Source organism: Protomyctophum bolini (assembly GCF_963924005.1).
Source record: "Protomyctophum bolini genome assembly, chromosome: 12".
Classification (NCBI taxonomy): domain Eukaryota; kingdom Metazoa; phylum Chordata; class Actinopteri; order Myctophiformes; family Myctophidae; genus Protomyctophum; species Protomyctophum bolini.
Genome location: NC_137873.1, coordinates 14749745 through 14765688, shown reverse-complemented (window position 1 = coordinate 14765688; position 15944 = coordinate 14749745). Strand labels below are relative to the sequence as shown.

At 42.2% G+C, this 15944-nt stretch overlaps 3 protein-coding genes across 4 annotated transcripts in view; 2 read left to right on the top strand and 1 right to left on the bottom strand.

The window, feature by feature from the left end:
* Positions 1 to 1703: 1703 nt before the first annotated feature.
* On the bottom strand, positions 1704 to 2201 carry LOC308326090 (transmembrane protein 128-like; the record flags this gene model as incomplete). The annotated part of the gene is made up of 1 exon (XM_080778900.1): positions 1704 to 2201. One exon carries the CDS (start codon positions 2199 to 2201, stop codon positions 1704 to 1706), a length of 498 nt encoding a protein of 165 aa, XP_080635026.1.
* A 2382-nt stretch (positions 2202 to 4583) lies between these two features.
* Positions 4584 to 5591, top strand: LOC308326089 (small ribosomal subunit protein mS31-like; the record flags this gene model as incomplete). The annotated part of the gene is made up of 1 exon (XM_080778899.1): positions 4584 to 5591. One exon carries the CDS (start codon positions 4584 to 4586, stop codon positions 5589 to 5591), a length of 1008 nt encoding a protein of 335 aa, XP_080635025.1.
* Positions 5592 to 8077: 2486 nt separating this feature from the next.
* afg3l2 (AFG3-like AAA ATPase 2) overlaps positions 8078 to 15944 on the top strand; it is a 15697-nt gene continuing 7830 nt past the window's right edge. The window contains exons 1-8 of one of the 2 annotated variants that reach the window (XM_080778532.1): positions 8078 to 8529; positions 11119 to 11200; positions 11584 to 11640; positions 11738 to 11949; positions 13064 to 13216; positions 13946 to 14020; positions 14707 to 14828; positions 15412 to 15691. In XM_080778532.1, the coding sequence (XP_080634658.1) occupies positions 8443 to 8529; positions 11119 to 11200; positions 11584 to 11640; positions 11738 to 11949; positions 13064 to 13216; positions 13946 to 14020; positions 14707 to 14828; positions 15412 to 15691 (1068 nt within the window). In that variant the 5' untranslated portion in view covers positions 8078 to 8442. Of the gene's footprint in view, positions 8530 to 11118; positions 11201 to 11583; positions 11641 to 11737; positions 11950 to 13063; positions 13217 to 13945; positions 14021 to 14703; positions 14829 to 15411; positions 15692 to 15944 lie in introns of both variants that reach the window. The other variant, XM_080778531.1, reaches the window with a different exon arrangement.

Below are 15944 nucleotides of genomic sequence, written 5' to 3'. Positions count from 1 at the left end.
GCTCCACGTTCTACACATGACTGTTTAGTGCTCAGTGATTGGTTGTCGGGGTGAACAGTGCTTTATTCTGATTGGCGGGGAAGGGGGGACACCAGCGAAACATGAGTTGTTTTCCTAGAAGTAGTATGCAAGTAAAAAGTATCAATGTAGTATACTGTGTTACAAGTAAAAGTCTTGCATTCTAAAGGTTACTTGGGTAAAAGTACTATTGCATCAAGGTGTACTTATGGTACCAAACATAAAAGTACTCATTATTATCCTATTGGAAAATGTAACAATCAGTAATCAGTTCATCGCTTTATTGTTGCAGCTGACAAAGGTGGGGCTGATTTTAAAGACTTCATTAACCTGTTATAACCTATAATAATGATTAAGATCATCCTACAATAATACATCATATATATATATATATATATATATATATACACAAAAAGTTAAGAGTAAAGTTTCCAAAAAAAAAACACCGGGAAGATGTTTTGAAGCCTGCATGTCAGTAGAAAAGTTAAAAAAAGACTAGCAGAAAGTTTTCCAGCATATAGTTACCCATATCCATTTGTGAAAAGATATTTGTGTACATAGTGGGAGGCTATTTTAAGATCTTCTACTTGTGTCAGAGATTTGTTTTTCTTTAGGTCACTGAGTTGTGTGTGTGTGTGTGTGTGTGTGTGTGTGTGTGTGTGTGTGTGTGTGTGTGTGTGTGTGTGTGTATATATATATATATATATATATATATATATATATATATATATATATATATATATATATATACTCTAACATTACAAAGATGCCCAGAACATCGGGATGACATACTCATACTTTAATGCTAAGTATGAGGTATAAAGTACAGCAGCCTTGTGTTCCTAAAACAGAAAGATTGGGTATTGGGTAAGACTGATGGTGTATCTTTCAGGACCTTTCACTGCTTTGTCTCAACCATTACTCAATGGCTCTGGTCTCAGCCACCATTTTTTTGAATGTTGCCACTACTGTTGGAGCAGCCATAAACTACACAGGTTCATCCCGATGTTCTGGGCATCTTTGTAATGTTAGTGTTAGTAAAAAGCAGGTAAAAGAGTAACGTTTGAGGCAGAATAACATCAGTCACTTTTCCATTCACTGTAGTAGAAGCTTGGTGCGGGGAAACTGCAGATGTGTCGTCTCCGCCTACAGGAAATACGTAGGCTGCGACCATGAGACCCGTTACGGAATCGGTCCATAGGCTTTTTTAGCAGACCTTGTATTGAACTGTACTTGCCTGTGATTTTTTGAACTGTTGAAGTATTCAATTAATCAATCAAAGGCAGGATGATTCAGCCTAGTAGCCTATAGTTAGGCATAAGTAAAGGGCCAAAGGCAGATAGGAAACCTTAAAATATGACTTAGGCAAAATGCTATAGAGGCTATTAGGCTAACGATAATCAATTATGCTCAGACAGAACCTCATTGTTGCGACATTTAACATTGAAACCCTCCTCAACATTAACACTACAAAACTAACACACTAACAAAAACAGACAAAAAAAGGGGGAGGGGGAGCAAAGAAGTGACAAATTATTGAAGGACTTAAGACATTTTGATACCTCCAAAAAGAAAGAAAAGATATGCTTGTCAGGGTGGGGGGTCCCCAGTTCAAATAGGATCATTTTAGGGGGTCCCCAGTTTAGGGGAGGTCGCTGCCTGAAAAGGTACCACTGATTTAGTCTTCACCCCAGTAAGGTGAGGAGCATTACCAGGCCCATGAACTGAGTGGACAGAACCAGTGGAGTGAGGAGCTTCCACACGGGCCACAGCGCCACGTTCACGCTGAATGACGCTGCAGTGAAGGCCGCGACGGTGAGGGGCACGACAGCGGGGTACTCCTCCTCGTAGCGCCGGACTCCCCTGAACCACTCCAGGTACACGACGCAGAATGCGCTCAGACACAGGCAGACAGCGAGGAGCGCCACGCCCACGGACAGCCATCGGCGCTTGACGTCGTCGCTGTGCAGGACGACGTAGACAAAGTCCACGCAGTAGGTGACGCAGACAGAGGCGAGGATCCAGAAGACTGAGTGTCTGTTGATGCGAGGCAGTGGTGTGTCCTTCTGCTCCTCTCTGACCTTCTCACCGAGCTCTCCGCCAGACTCCTCTTCCTGCAGGAGAGAGTGGGCCTCTCGCTTAAATCTGTTCCTCAGAGCCGTCAGCTGACGGTCACAGAGCATGTTGGTTAACTAGTTATCTGTCTATTGCTTAACAGTCTGTTGGAGAGCATGTTGTTTAATTGGGTATTTATCACAGAGCATATCTGTCAGAGAGGTTAACTGGTGAAGAACCCGCTGGTAAAGTATTTGGAGGCCGACCTATACATCCATCTGATGTCAGAGCTATGGCGTCAGACATCTCCACATTTGGGCACATTTGGGCTATGGGTTTTTTTGGGCCCAATGACAGCGCCACAACAGGCCATTATATGAACTTTCAGGAAATCCCGATTTCCTTAGTAGCTTCACAAAATATCTGTCTGACTGCCCCCCTGGTAAATACTTAAAGGAATGTATATAGGCACAACATAATTACATTCTTGACCTATTATCATCTGCCAAATGTATGCGTATTACAGGACTAGTTTTTCTTAATTAAATCTGATGTTATTATATCCCATAACGAGTGGTAGGCTACAGGTGAAAAGTTTCAAAGTTGCCAGGGCTCTGGAGCAAACACAGAGGGCACAAGCAGCATGGTACTTGGTGTCGCTGGACCACTGGGCACTGCATCACCCACCGGATAGACGGTGGGTGATGAGAAATAAACAGCTCAGCATGCAGGGACCCCTGGCACCTTGATATGAACATGTTTGCTCTAGCTGATCACTACTGTAATTTATTGAGAGCTCTTTATTCACACATTGTGAGCTTGTAGATCGGCTGACAGAAAATAAATACTAAAATTTGGGTCAGTACTGATAATGAGGGTTTAAGTATAGATTTAGGTATACTTAACGTATATTTTGATGCCAATACTTTTGTACATTTCACATGTATGCTATTCAGACGGGGTGCAAAGTAGCTACTCAGGCCATTCACCACAAATAAGGACGTTTCGATTTATTGAAATATGAGTGCATGTGACTAGCCGTATGTTTTGGGTTATCTTATTGTGTTCTCCTGCCCAGGAGTGAACACAGGATCTGTCCTATTGGTTACTGCATATCACTGCACTGCTAGCCTGGCTATAAGTAAGACTCATATCACACTGTCGTCGGTCGGCAGGCAATTTATTTTTTGCCAACGGCTGATTTACGTCTGGCTTATTAGCTAGGCTAATGAAAACCTGCATCTCCCGTCCGTCAGTTATAGTCACCCCACGCCTGCATATATGGTCAAGCCTTGTGACATCACGCCTCCATATATGGTCACGCCTCGTGACATCACGCCTCCATATATGGCCAAGTCTTGTGACATTACACCTCGTTAAACGTCACGCCACCATATACAGTATGGCCATCATGATCTCCAATTCTTTAATATGAAGATCACGACACTGACCTCATCTAACCCTGGATAACCATACATGGAGAAGACTGGATCATCACCAGAGCCAGCCAACAACTCTACATCTGACCTCAAACCCTTAGATCTTCATATATGGAGCTGACCTGTTCTGACATTCCATATGTCGATCCTTCTCCAACCGTCCTTCCTGTTCTGACATTCCATATGTTGATCTGACATCATCAAACCCTGTACATTATAAGATATGCTCCATATATGACAAGTACAGAATTCATTCCATAATTGATGCCAAAGCACCAGCACTCGTCCAGCAGTCTGCTGTCACCCAGGCGGATGCATGGACCCATAAAGGAGAGGTCGCTTCTCGCCCTCAGGGCGTCTTGCTGGTTTATTCAAGTTAGATTTAGCTAATTGTTTATCGCCCAACATAGCTTGTATTTGGATATCCTCAGTGCTCTCGCACCCTTGATGTAAAGATTACCATAGTTGGTAGTACAATACTGACATCATCGACCCCACATCAGCTGGAGACATCAACTTTACACGACCAGAATTCCATAGGCCTATATGGAGCTGACCAACACATACGGCTGACATCAAACACTCCATGGGTTATAGCTGACTCATTCTGACATCACCAGCATGGCTACCCCGACCAGCTCAGCGGCACGGTATAAACGGGGCAGAACTCTCCTAGTGTAATAGATTCAACCAACCAACTCTCCACTCTTATGAGCAACCTTCAAGACCTTTGACCTCTAGACAACCACACTCAAGCACACTCCAATTCCCATACAAACCAAGGTATCTGGCCTTACATCCCAGATTCAACCCGACCTGTGAGCAGCTTGTGAATTTTGTGGACCCCAACAACAAAATGAAACGACTTACCTCATGCTACATAATTAACTAACTGCAAGGAAGGATTACCTTAAATGTCTTCTATATTGATCAACAATGTATACAAGATTGTTTTATTCTGTATATCGAGCTCTAAAGCATGCAGTTGAGCTATGTGTGTTACCAATGAAATGTGACATACCTGCACTGACTGTTTTAAGGGTTGTAAATGGCGGAGTCAAATCCCTTAGCATGAGTCCAATAAACTACTGTGAAATGAATGATTCTCTTCCTCCTAAGCAAGATAACAAATGTGACTCGTCAAAGAGCAGCAAGGAGAGTCTTCTGGATCTCCTGGGGGCTTTGAAGGTAGATGTTACTACCAGCAAGAGGAAGTTTAAAAACACAAAAGTCCTTCAAAGTTCTACATCCACCCCCAAGCCTAAGCCAGCAGCTATGGAGAGCACGGAGAGTATGTTTCAAAAGGCCACAGAGGAGGCATCTATCCAGAGTCATATGTTGAATCCTGATCTGGTTGCTGCTGCCACAGCCGCTGCCGCCACTCTACCAAACCAAAGCCAGGCCAAATCTGAGCTTCTCGGACAACTGAGGAAACATGAGGCAGTTGCTAAAGCCCAGAAGAAAGGGGAAGTTAACAATCTAGGTGTAATCATTGCTGACATGAAAGTGGGGAGAGGACCAAACAGACGGCATCCTCGACCAGCTAATCAGATACGCTTTGATGATGATGGGCAAGGGTATGTATATGACAAAGGCATCACAGCTGAGCTGAATTCCGGATGGAGAAGGAGGACCCTGTTTTCAGGGAAAATACTTGGCATCTTCTCCCCCTCTGTAGACAAAGAAGCTGAGGCCGCAGTAGCGAGGCCAACCCTATGGGATGTTGACTTTACTAATCATATAGTTCTGTCAACAAATCAATCACCCCGCAATGCTTTAGAAGAAATGATTCAGTGGACCAAAGAAGGAAAACTGTGGGAGTATCCAATCAACAATGAAGCCGACATGGAAGAAGAGATGAGTGTCCCGTTCCATGAGCATGTTTTCCTGGATAAACACCTGGAGGGAGGCTTTCCCCAGCAAGGGCCCGTGCGTCACTTCATGGAGCTTGTGGTGGCTGGTCTGGCCAGAAATGCTCATCTGACAGTCCAACAGAAAAAGGATCACATTTCATGGTTCAGAGACTACTTTCACCAAAAAGAGGATGTCCTAAAGGAGGCTGATGTTTACCTCAACTGACCTGGGTTAAAAAAAACTGCAGTTCCTCAATGTTAATAGTATTTGTAGTAGATAACAGTAGCACAATTTTCAAATGTGCACCCTTGGCCAGAAAAATAATGAAGTCTGTGTGTTTGACTAGATTGCTGGATTCCTACAATGCCCATAATGCTTTAGTGCACTTCCCCTCCTTGCTGTATGGAGGTGTGACTTTGAAGTGAGACCACATTTTTCATGCTTCACATGACCAAAGTTTTTGGTCATGAACATAGCATCATGACTGTCTAAAATATAAAAAAGAAACATATTACGCACATAAAAACCCCAGGAAAGTGTTTGTGTCCTAAACATCCTTCCACCCTAATGGAAAGTGGGTACACAACCACATGGCCGTTTATCCATTCGGCTTCTCCGACCAAACCACTCCGTTACTTAGCATCATCTCTCCATGCACAAAAAACTGCATGCCACAGGAATTCTACTGCACTACATTGCATCCATGCAACTGGCATATTTACTGTACAAATCTTGCTTTTGACTGCCACACTGTTATTGCGCAACATTTCGCTGTGATGCAAATTACATCACAATTTCCACATTCACCCCTCCCCTTTCACACACACACACACACACACACGCACACGCACACGCACACGCACACTACAGTACAGTACAGTAGCATACAGTACAGTACATCTTAAATAAATACTGCAACCAGATATCATCATTAAGGAAAGTTTATGCATGTGTGATAGGATGGTATTAAGATAGCCAACTACGCCACCTGGGGAATTGCGCCCCAGGAGATATTTTACTAAGAATAACACTGAACACCCGGAGCACTTATTGACTCCCCAACACAGATTCAGTATACAATATAGGCAAGGCAGGCAGAAACGTGTGTAACCAATATACAAAATACATTTTTTAATTAATTGGTCAGCAATATAAACAATTAATCGAGCAAGAAGACATTTCATTCATCAATAAATAGCAATTTTAGATGTATCCAACAGGGTTAAAGTGCGAGTGACTATAAAGTGCATATAGCTAGGGATATCACACGGCTACAAGCCAGTACTGGGGGGAGGAGGGGAGCTGGGCAGGATCACCTGTCCAGGGTGGTGGTAATAACACAACACAACAAAACAAAACACAGCAACTCAAAATAAACCACAACGAAATAGTAAACTAAAGAGAAAAGGGCATTACCACTGCACCACTGGACGGCCGTCAACTGCTCCAGCGTAGCTTGTCCCCAGCACCGGTCCTGTAAGGAAATATATAGCAGCATTTAGTGGGAGGTATTCTAAAATGACAGTAGCCTATTCTCTTCCGTCGTATCCAAATTACAATGATATAGTGTGTAATATGTGTATATATATATATATATATATATATATATATATATATATATATATATATATATATAAATAAGCCCAGATACTAAGGGAATACAATATAATAGAGGAATAGAATTAAACCCGATATGGGTGAACCAAGGCCCAGACTAGGCGACCAGCAATCCAACAGCGAGGACCAAACATGCTCTCTCAAACATGGCGGTACATGAGAGTGGGTGGAAGGATCAGCAAAGCAGCAGGTTTAGTGCTGGCCCTGAAACACAAACGGCCGAATTAAGATACTACTTAACTACAAGTAAGACGCGCGAACGCGGGAAGCGAACACAGCTCGTAAATTGCAATAACAATTACTAGTACAAGTACTTTTTAAAGTTTTTTTTTAAGTTCTCTCTTTTTTATTATTATTATTATTTTAAATGTTTTTTTAAGATTTAATTTTAAATTTTTAAGTTAAGTTTTTTGTGTGTGTGTGTGTGTGTGTGTGTGTGTGTGCGTGTGTTTTCTTTTGTGTGTGATACAGCTGCGCCCTCTGGTGGTGGGCCGATGGTGTTACAGCGTGACACAGACACAGACAGAGTTTAGGCCAGCTTCTATAGTTAGTGCTCAATCTCTATGTGCTCAATGCGTTCGCAACTACAATTCAGGCAAGAACTGAGAGGCGGCGGCACACATTGAAACTTACAAGCTGTAATGAGGGCGCCAACGTCGCTCCGGTTCAGTATCTATCCTTTTATTACTCTACGGTCCCCTGCTGTAGAGCGTGTGCATGTGCACATCTTGTTACGGGGCGGACCGTTTTTTTCTCCAAATCACTGAATGCTCCTTTAAAAAGCGCTTTGACAAAAACCTCCTCATGCTAATGTAGAACTCCATATATGGATATAGACGACTGGCATCGTCCTTGTGACAAGCATCTAGCCGACTGGCAGTGTCATCGTGACAAGCATCCAGCCAAGCCATATATAAAGAGTGTTAATTATACCCTTGAGTTTAGCGACATTCAACCTTCAAGTTCCTTGACCAGCTCTCTCTCACCAAGAGAGACTCCATCACCTTGATCCATGATACGAGTCAGGATATTTGGCCTTTTTATATAGAGATGCGTGCAGCGGGATCTAGACATCTCGGTTAAGTTCTTACCAGACACCAATGCGGCTTGTTCTAGACTCGAACAAACAGTCCCTTTTGTGTAGTATTTTATAACACTAGGCCTATATTGCTACTTTAAGTTAAATACAAAAACTGGGTAGGCTACTTCTTCCACCACAAGACAACTTTACAGCAGGGGGCGTTGTGGCCGCTCTCCCGCAGCGAAGAAGAACACAGCGTCTCATCTGCGTCATGACGTCAGCGTCCCTTGGATAACAGTAAAGATGGCGGAGTGCTGAGGTTATGAGCGACAAACAGATGTTTAATCACTGACTATAGACTATAGATTATAGCTGATCGATCAGACTGGTTGGGTTATGGAACGGACAATAGTTATTTCTCTTTGATTATCGATCAGGATGGCTCATCGATACCTGCGTTTATCACAAGGATTCAGGAACATTCTGAGGTCCCTGCTACCTCCAAATGTCACCACAACACGACAGGTAAATTATTATTATTATTATTATTATTATTATTATTCACCTGAAAACGAATTTAGCAGGAGGAAAATATTTTATATTTATGATGTGTGCATGGGAGCAATTTAATTGTTTTTCATTGATGTTATAAACATCAATGAACAGTGTATGAGCCTATATATGTTCACATACATTTAAACATTAGACCATCCGAACTTTAAAGATAATCTTGTACTGTTCTTCAGGCGTACTTTGGGTGACAAACTGTTCATTTGAGGGACAGAAAGTGTCGCTTGTGTGGGACAAGTGGGATTTGTTGGGATTAGAAACGTATTACTTAAATTGCTATTAAATGCCTTGATGTCATATTAGACCATAGGCAATATTGCCTATCATTTTGTTATTACACCCCTTTGGAGTCTCACATCTAATCTTGTTTTAAAATGATAATTTTGGTCATGGGTGGTATGGCCATAGCTTGGTACTGTAGCAGCCTATAGGGCAGGGGTTCTAGGGGATATTTCTCATGTTAATTTAACAGGCTTAAAAACACATCTTATATGAAAAGAGACAATGCGAGAGCTTCACAACAGAAAGCCAACTATATGGGGATTAACTATTAGGGCATTTGGAGTTTTGGACACTGGTGCCTGCCAGTCACAATGTGGGACAGGGTCTCAATTTGTGGGACGCCTGAAAAGTCTTAGAAATGAGGGACTGTCCCACTCAAAGGGGGACATCTGGTCACCCGTGCTGTGTTGTTTATCACATGAGATAAACATAGAACAAATAGTTATGACATGTGTTTGGTAGATTATTATCAATTGTAAATTTGTTACAATGCTTCTTGGCAATAAATTATACCGTTGGAAACGGAAAGCCTGTTTATTTACCTTTTAAAATATCATTTGTGGGATTATGAAGCATGGAACAAACACCCGCACACTGTCTTCCAATGCAGTGACCAACTTTTATTTAGGGAAACAGTCTGACCTAATGGTAAGCCTATCGGGTCAAACCAAGAAATGACATCACTCACTTACGGTGACCGGTACTCTCATGTGGTTATGAGTTTGGATTATGAAGCATCAAACTTTTTCCTTTTTCCTTATACTGTTGTTTTGTGCTTCACACATGAGACTCATATTTAGCGTAATTTTGGGTTAGCGTAACCCAATGGATAGAAGGATATTAAACTGGAATGAGCCTGTTTGCACTTTGCAGTTGACAAATATGACCCTTGCATCGTACTATAAATGCACCACGTCTCTTAGATGGGTGGAACGGGGCATGGATCTCCAACTTCCATTGTTACCGACTCGGTAACAATGGAAGTTTGGGTTGTGTAGTAGTTACCGTGCCATGATGCAACTCCAAATACGTGGTTGTCAAACCTTTTCATTTCAAGGAGCCTGAGTTTGATATGCATTAGACCATTGGACCCAATAATACATTACAATATGCCTGTAAGCCTTGTAAGGGTCCAATTGGTTCCATTTATTTTGTACACTCAGAGTTACAGACCTGTAAACGGTCCACTTGGTTCCATTTGTACACTCAGGGCTGTATTTTGCGTGTCTTAAGTACCAGGTCTTATTCCCTAACTTGAGTAAACTAAAGACCTGGAGGCGTGATCAATGCCATTTGGCTATTCCGAGTGGCCAAAGAGCATTGATCACGCCTCCAGGTCTTTAGTTTACTCAAGTTAGGGAATAAGACCTGGTACTTAAGACACGCAAAATACGGCCCTCAGTCTTACATATTATCATATGTATATGCATCGTATATGCCTCCTGCATTATGTTCAAATTCAAAACAGGTCATTGATTGATTGAAACTTTTATTCACAGTTTGTAGAATGGGTACTGTTCAGCTGAAAAGTACAGGTCAATACAAAGTCTGCTACGAGGATAAACCAGAAAAAGCACTAAGACTTGTTTACAAAACTTTACATCAGGGTCCTCCATTTTCAATTAATCAGAACATTTAAAGACATGTCAAATATACACACAAAAATCATCATACAGTTGAAGAATGTAAACAAAAAGGAAAAATGTGTACAGTGTGGAAATATAGGGGTGTGGGGGGACTTTGACATTTTTTCAGGGGCCTGTTTCGAGATACGTCTGCAAGTGCTCTTTGAGAGAGGTTTTGAAGGAGTCTAGGGATTCACATTTCTTTATAGCTGTTGGTAGAGCATTCCACATTTTAGTGGCATAGGAGCTAAATTAATTTAATCCCTTGTTTGAGCCGAATCTGCGTTGCAGATTGTTGAATTCCCTCTGTTGTGATTGTGGACTTCGTTGACATTAAGGAGTGTTTGACTGTACTCTGTTGTTTTTTACATTTATGTTCAATAAACTATTCAATCAATCAAAAAAACATGTGGTTGCTTAAATAAGTCATCACCCAACTTTATTGACATTACAGGATACAAGATTATTGTGGGCTCTCAGTCTGTGACTGTACTATTTGCAATTTGCATATTATATGGTTTATATTATCTGCCATATAATGTACAAAATAACTGAGGGGCAGTGTTGCTTAATCCTGCAGCAACAAATACATTAAACTGATATATTTCATTATAATGCTTGTTTTGTGTCTGTGTAGTTACCTGTATGGAGCCAGCAGGGGGCAGCATGTACCAGTGTTGTGAGAGACTGCAACACTCACTGCTCTAAACCTCCCAAAGGTACAGCACACACACACACACACACACACACACACACACACACACACACACACATCAGTGCTATTATGCAACATAAGTATACAGTTAATACGTGTGTGTGCGGGCACGAGCGCATATCTCATCATGACATGGTTAGTCTTGTCATGTCCATCTATATTGACTGTTAATGTATTTATATCTTCAACCGTTTTTAAATTGACCCAATTGACCATTATTATCATTGTCATTGGTGCAGCCTTGTGTATGGGCATTTCAATACAGGCAAGAAATGTCCAAAAATGTAATTATTCTATTATAAATAAATAGCAACAATAGCAGAAATCTATCAGAATAAATAAATGCATGCATTTATTAATTGACAGTAACTTTACTTCCTCTGTAAGGCTTTGAGAAGTATTTCCCGGACAGCAAGAAAACTCCCCAAAACGACGAGACCAGAGGTACCAGAACAACACAACACACAATGACACACACACACACACACACACACACAAACAGTACTGATGTTGTACTGCTACTGTTGTGTTTCTCTGCCAGACTCCAAGCCGCCTGACAGCCCGACAGCCAATGAAAAAACAGCAGCAGGAGGAGAGGGCGGGGCATCAGGAGGAGGGGGTGGGGCATCAGCAGGAGGAGGCGGGGCATCAGGAGGAGGAGGCGGGGCATCGGAAGGAGGAGGCGGGGCATCAGGAGGTGGTAAACGAGGAGGACGAAAAGATGACTCGAACTGGTACAGCCGTATGCAGAAGGTATTGATATTTGTAATATAATTATTGTTATATATTAATTGAATTAATGTATTATTACTCTTACTGGTAAGTACAGCTGTCCAGAATGTATTATTATTATTTTATATTTCTTTCATTAATTTATTAGGACGTGTGCAGAAGGTATTATTCTTTTATATTTATTCTGACTCTTAATTGAGTACAGACGATCTCATATTGTACTGGGTGGATTTATTACCATGGAACTAACTGCAATGCATTAATTCGGGCAAGTACAGATCATGTTCTACTTGTCCAAAGGTCATGCCCACTTGCCCAAAATGTGGTCCGTGCATCGAGTACCTCCCTAGGCAGACGCTCGAGAAGCATCCTAAACAGATGCCCGAACCACCTAAGCTGGCTCCTTTCCAGGCGAAGAAGCAGCGGTCTCTCCTGCGTGACTGAACTTCTCACCCTATCTCTAAGGGAGATGCCAGCCACCCGTCGGAGAAAACTCATTTTGGCCGCTTGTATTCGCGACCATGCCATACCTCAATTTGTATGCCAAATACCTACATAGCTATGAATATGACTATGGGTTCACACTTGACAGATATCTTGTGTTGTGTTTATAGACGGTTGCGTCCCCTCTCAAATGATCACTTGTCCGGTCGCACAAACCGGAAACAAACTCCACCTGCTTAAAAGTTTATTTTACATGCCACGGGCAGGTGGGGCGTCCTTCGAAACTCTATATAACTTGTACAAGGACGTGCTGTGATTGGCCAGTAGCCACTTTGAGTGGCATTTGGAGAAAACGCTCTCGCCAGAACATGATTTACTATTCTGTGTCTATCGGGTCGCAACTCGAACGTTCGACACAGCAACTCGCTCGGTGGTGTCACACGTGGCTCAAGTTCGCTTGAGCCGGCGGGCCTCTGTCGCGGTCTAGTCCATAGAGTTATATATTTAGGTCTAGTCCGCAGTTGTTGTAGGCAAGAGGCACTTCTGCGTTGGCCACAGAAGCGGTTATAAGCACAACCGGTATAGAGTTTCCAATGTAGGCACTGGGCAACCCTTAGTGTCAACACCTGTGTAGTATTAATACTAATAGTATTAGTAATATGAATGTGTATGTTGCTGTGTGTTTGTGTAGGGTGAAATTCCTTGGGATGATAAGGAGTTCCGTCTGTACCTGCTGGGTTCCACAGCCTTCTGGACAGCAGTTGCATATTATTCCTTCTTCCGGGACGGAGGGAGAGAGGTGACGTGGAAGGACTTCGTCAACAACCTCCTCTCTAAAGGAGTGGTAAGGGAATGTCTGTATGAACTCAATCTGAACCCATTTAGACATGTTACACTTATATGTTGTACAGCTGGGACCGTCGCTGTTATCGGGCAGAAACCCACTTATTCGAACCTTTTGTGTTTTGTTTCGTAAATTATTACCTTCTTGATCATCCTACAGTGTCACTCAAAGGCATCAAAAGTAGCAGATCCGCAAGCTCGAAACATGGCGCAAAGCGACACATTTTGAGGTTGTAGATCTGCTGAAATGTAACAGTTTTAGACATATGAGGTTTCCACCCGACAAGAGACGATAGATATAGACATAAATCCTAAAAACGTAGTTAGGTCCGATTTAGAAGGCGTTTCAGAATCAGCCATAGGTCTAAATGGGTTAAGATTATGTACTTAAAGGGATAGTTCACCCCTAAAATGATTCTTTTTTTTCCTATCAAGTACTCACCCCATGGAGAATTCATGGATATTTTTGTTTGTTTTTGTTGCATTCCTAAGCCAATAATTATTTTGATGACCAGCAGTGTCTCCCCCATGGAGACACAGAGAGTCTTCTTTGTGTCTCCATAGGGAACCACTGCTGATAACCTATGGTGATAATAATTGAAGTAATCAATGGAAATAAAAGTCATTTTGGGGGAGAACTATCCCTTCAAAAGTTTGATTCATAGTTGAGCATTGAGCTTGTAGATGGTGGTGTGATGCACACTAAAAAGTTTTGTGTTTGTTTGTGCAGGTTGATCGCCTAGAAGTGGTGAACAAACGCTATGTCAGAGTGATCTTCTCACCGGGGAAGAGTCCAGTGGACGGGGTGAGAGTTTACAGCATGCTCTATATCAGCGAGCGCTTCTCAATCATTTGATATGTTTTCGTGCGCGGGCCTAGTGTTGATTTTGACAGAATTTCTTTATTTCGTTTTGGTCATTTGAATACATTTTCATTTAGGTTTTTAGTCACATTTGGTCAACTGAAATGTTTTAGTGTTGGTCTATGTTCCCTTCCCCTGATGGAGGGGAAGGGAACTGGTTGGAATAACGTGTTCCTTCCACGCTGTGTCCAACCGGGGAAACTACCCCCTTATTTTACCCTGGTAGTCAGGGGATGTAATAAAATCGGAGGAATACATTCTTTACCACTTTTCTATGATGATGACGTCTATAGCCGATTCTAGCCCAAAAAATAAATAAAAAATGCTTGCAATGTATTCAGCAGCCATCAACCCCCCTAGTTTAACACATGCTTCTTAGCAGAATGTTGAAATTTTGCCTGCATATACAGTAGGTTGTTAATGATACCCAAACTTTCAGCAGCTGTCACAGCTGTCTCATAATATTCCCTGAATATGAGTTTCGGGGAGATACACTGGGAGATCATCCATCTCTCACATGGTCTCATAATAATAATAATAATAATACTTTTCCCAACATTGGCAGTATGGATACTATTACTACTACTACTAATACTACTACAAATTTAATTATTTTCATTTTTCAGCAGTACGTGTGGTTCAACATCGGCAGTGTGGATACGTTTGAGAGGAATCTGGAGAGCGCTCAGTATGAGATGGGCATCGAGGGAGAGAACAGACTGCCTGTCGTCTATTCTACTGAGAGTGATGGGTGAGAAATATTACAAATGTTTATATTTAAACAAACTTATATTTAAACCCCCACCTGAAAATAAACTCGGCACAACAAGTCTGAAAACCTAACTTTGGTCATTTGTCCCCTTTAATTCACCCATCTCCGATTTCGCCTTTTGACACCTATTTTCACAGCACCCTCCAGCCTCCACCAGATGGCAGTGTGGCGCCTAATTAGTTAATAATACCAATTGTTTTTGTATTTTATATCGTTTTTATCGTTTATCGTTTATTATTCACCTTTACAATCAGGTATAGCTTGTAAGGATCGGCATTCCTGGAATGAGCAGCACAGCATAATGTGTGTAGTGCCTCCAAAGAATTTGCCAAAATGGAAAATGTTTGGTATTCACCCTTGCTTTGAGTTGCTTAGTGCAGAGGTTCCCGGCCACTGGTACACGGAGCAGTGCCGGTACACGACATGGGTGCCACCAGTACGCAAAAAGACGGCAGGGAAATTCCTTGTCTGCATCAGTCAAATCCATGGTTACATAGGTTTTTTCATGTTGTATTTCACCCTATAGGGTTAATAATAATCCTCTGTGTTCCTCTCCCTCCAGGACCTTCCTACTGAGCATGCTCCCCACGGTGCTCATCATTGGCGTCCTGCTGTTCATGTTCCGGCGGGGCGCACCGGGGGCGGGGGGACGCCCAGGTGGGCGGGGCATGGGCGGTCTCTTCAGCGTCAGCGAGACCACCGCCAAGGTGCTGAGGGACGAGATTGACGTGAAGTTCAAAGACGTGGCGGGATGCGAGGAGGCCAAGCTGGAGATCATGGAGTTCGTCAACTTCCTGAAAAACCCCAAGCAATACCAGGACCTGGGAGCCAAGATCCCCAAGGTAACAATTATTATACTAATTATTAGTTAATTAATACAAGTAATGACAAGTAATACCAGGACCTGGGGGCCAAGATCCCTAAGGTACAATGAACTTATTATACTATTCATTTATTTATATTTAATCGTGTATTTATACTATTTGGTAGTAATGGGCTGTGTGCAGTAAATCATATTTTCTTTGCCTGTCAGTAGATTCTATGCTAAGGTTGGCCACAAAATATTTTATATCACAACATAACAGAACTTCACGT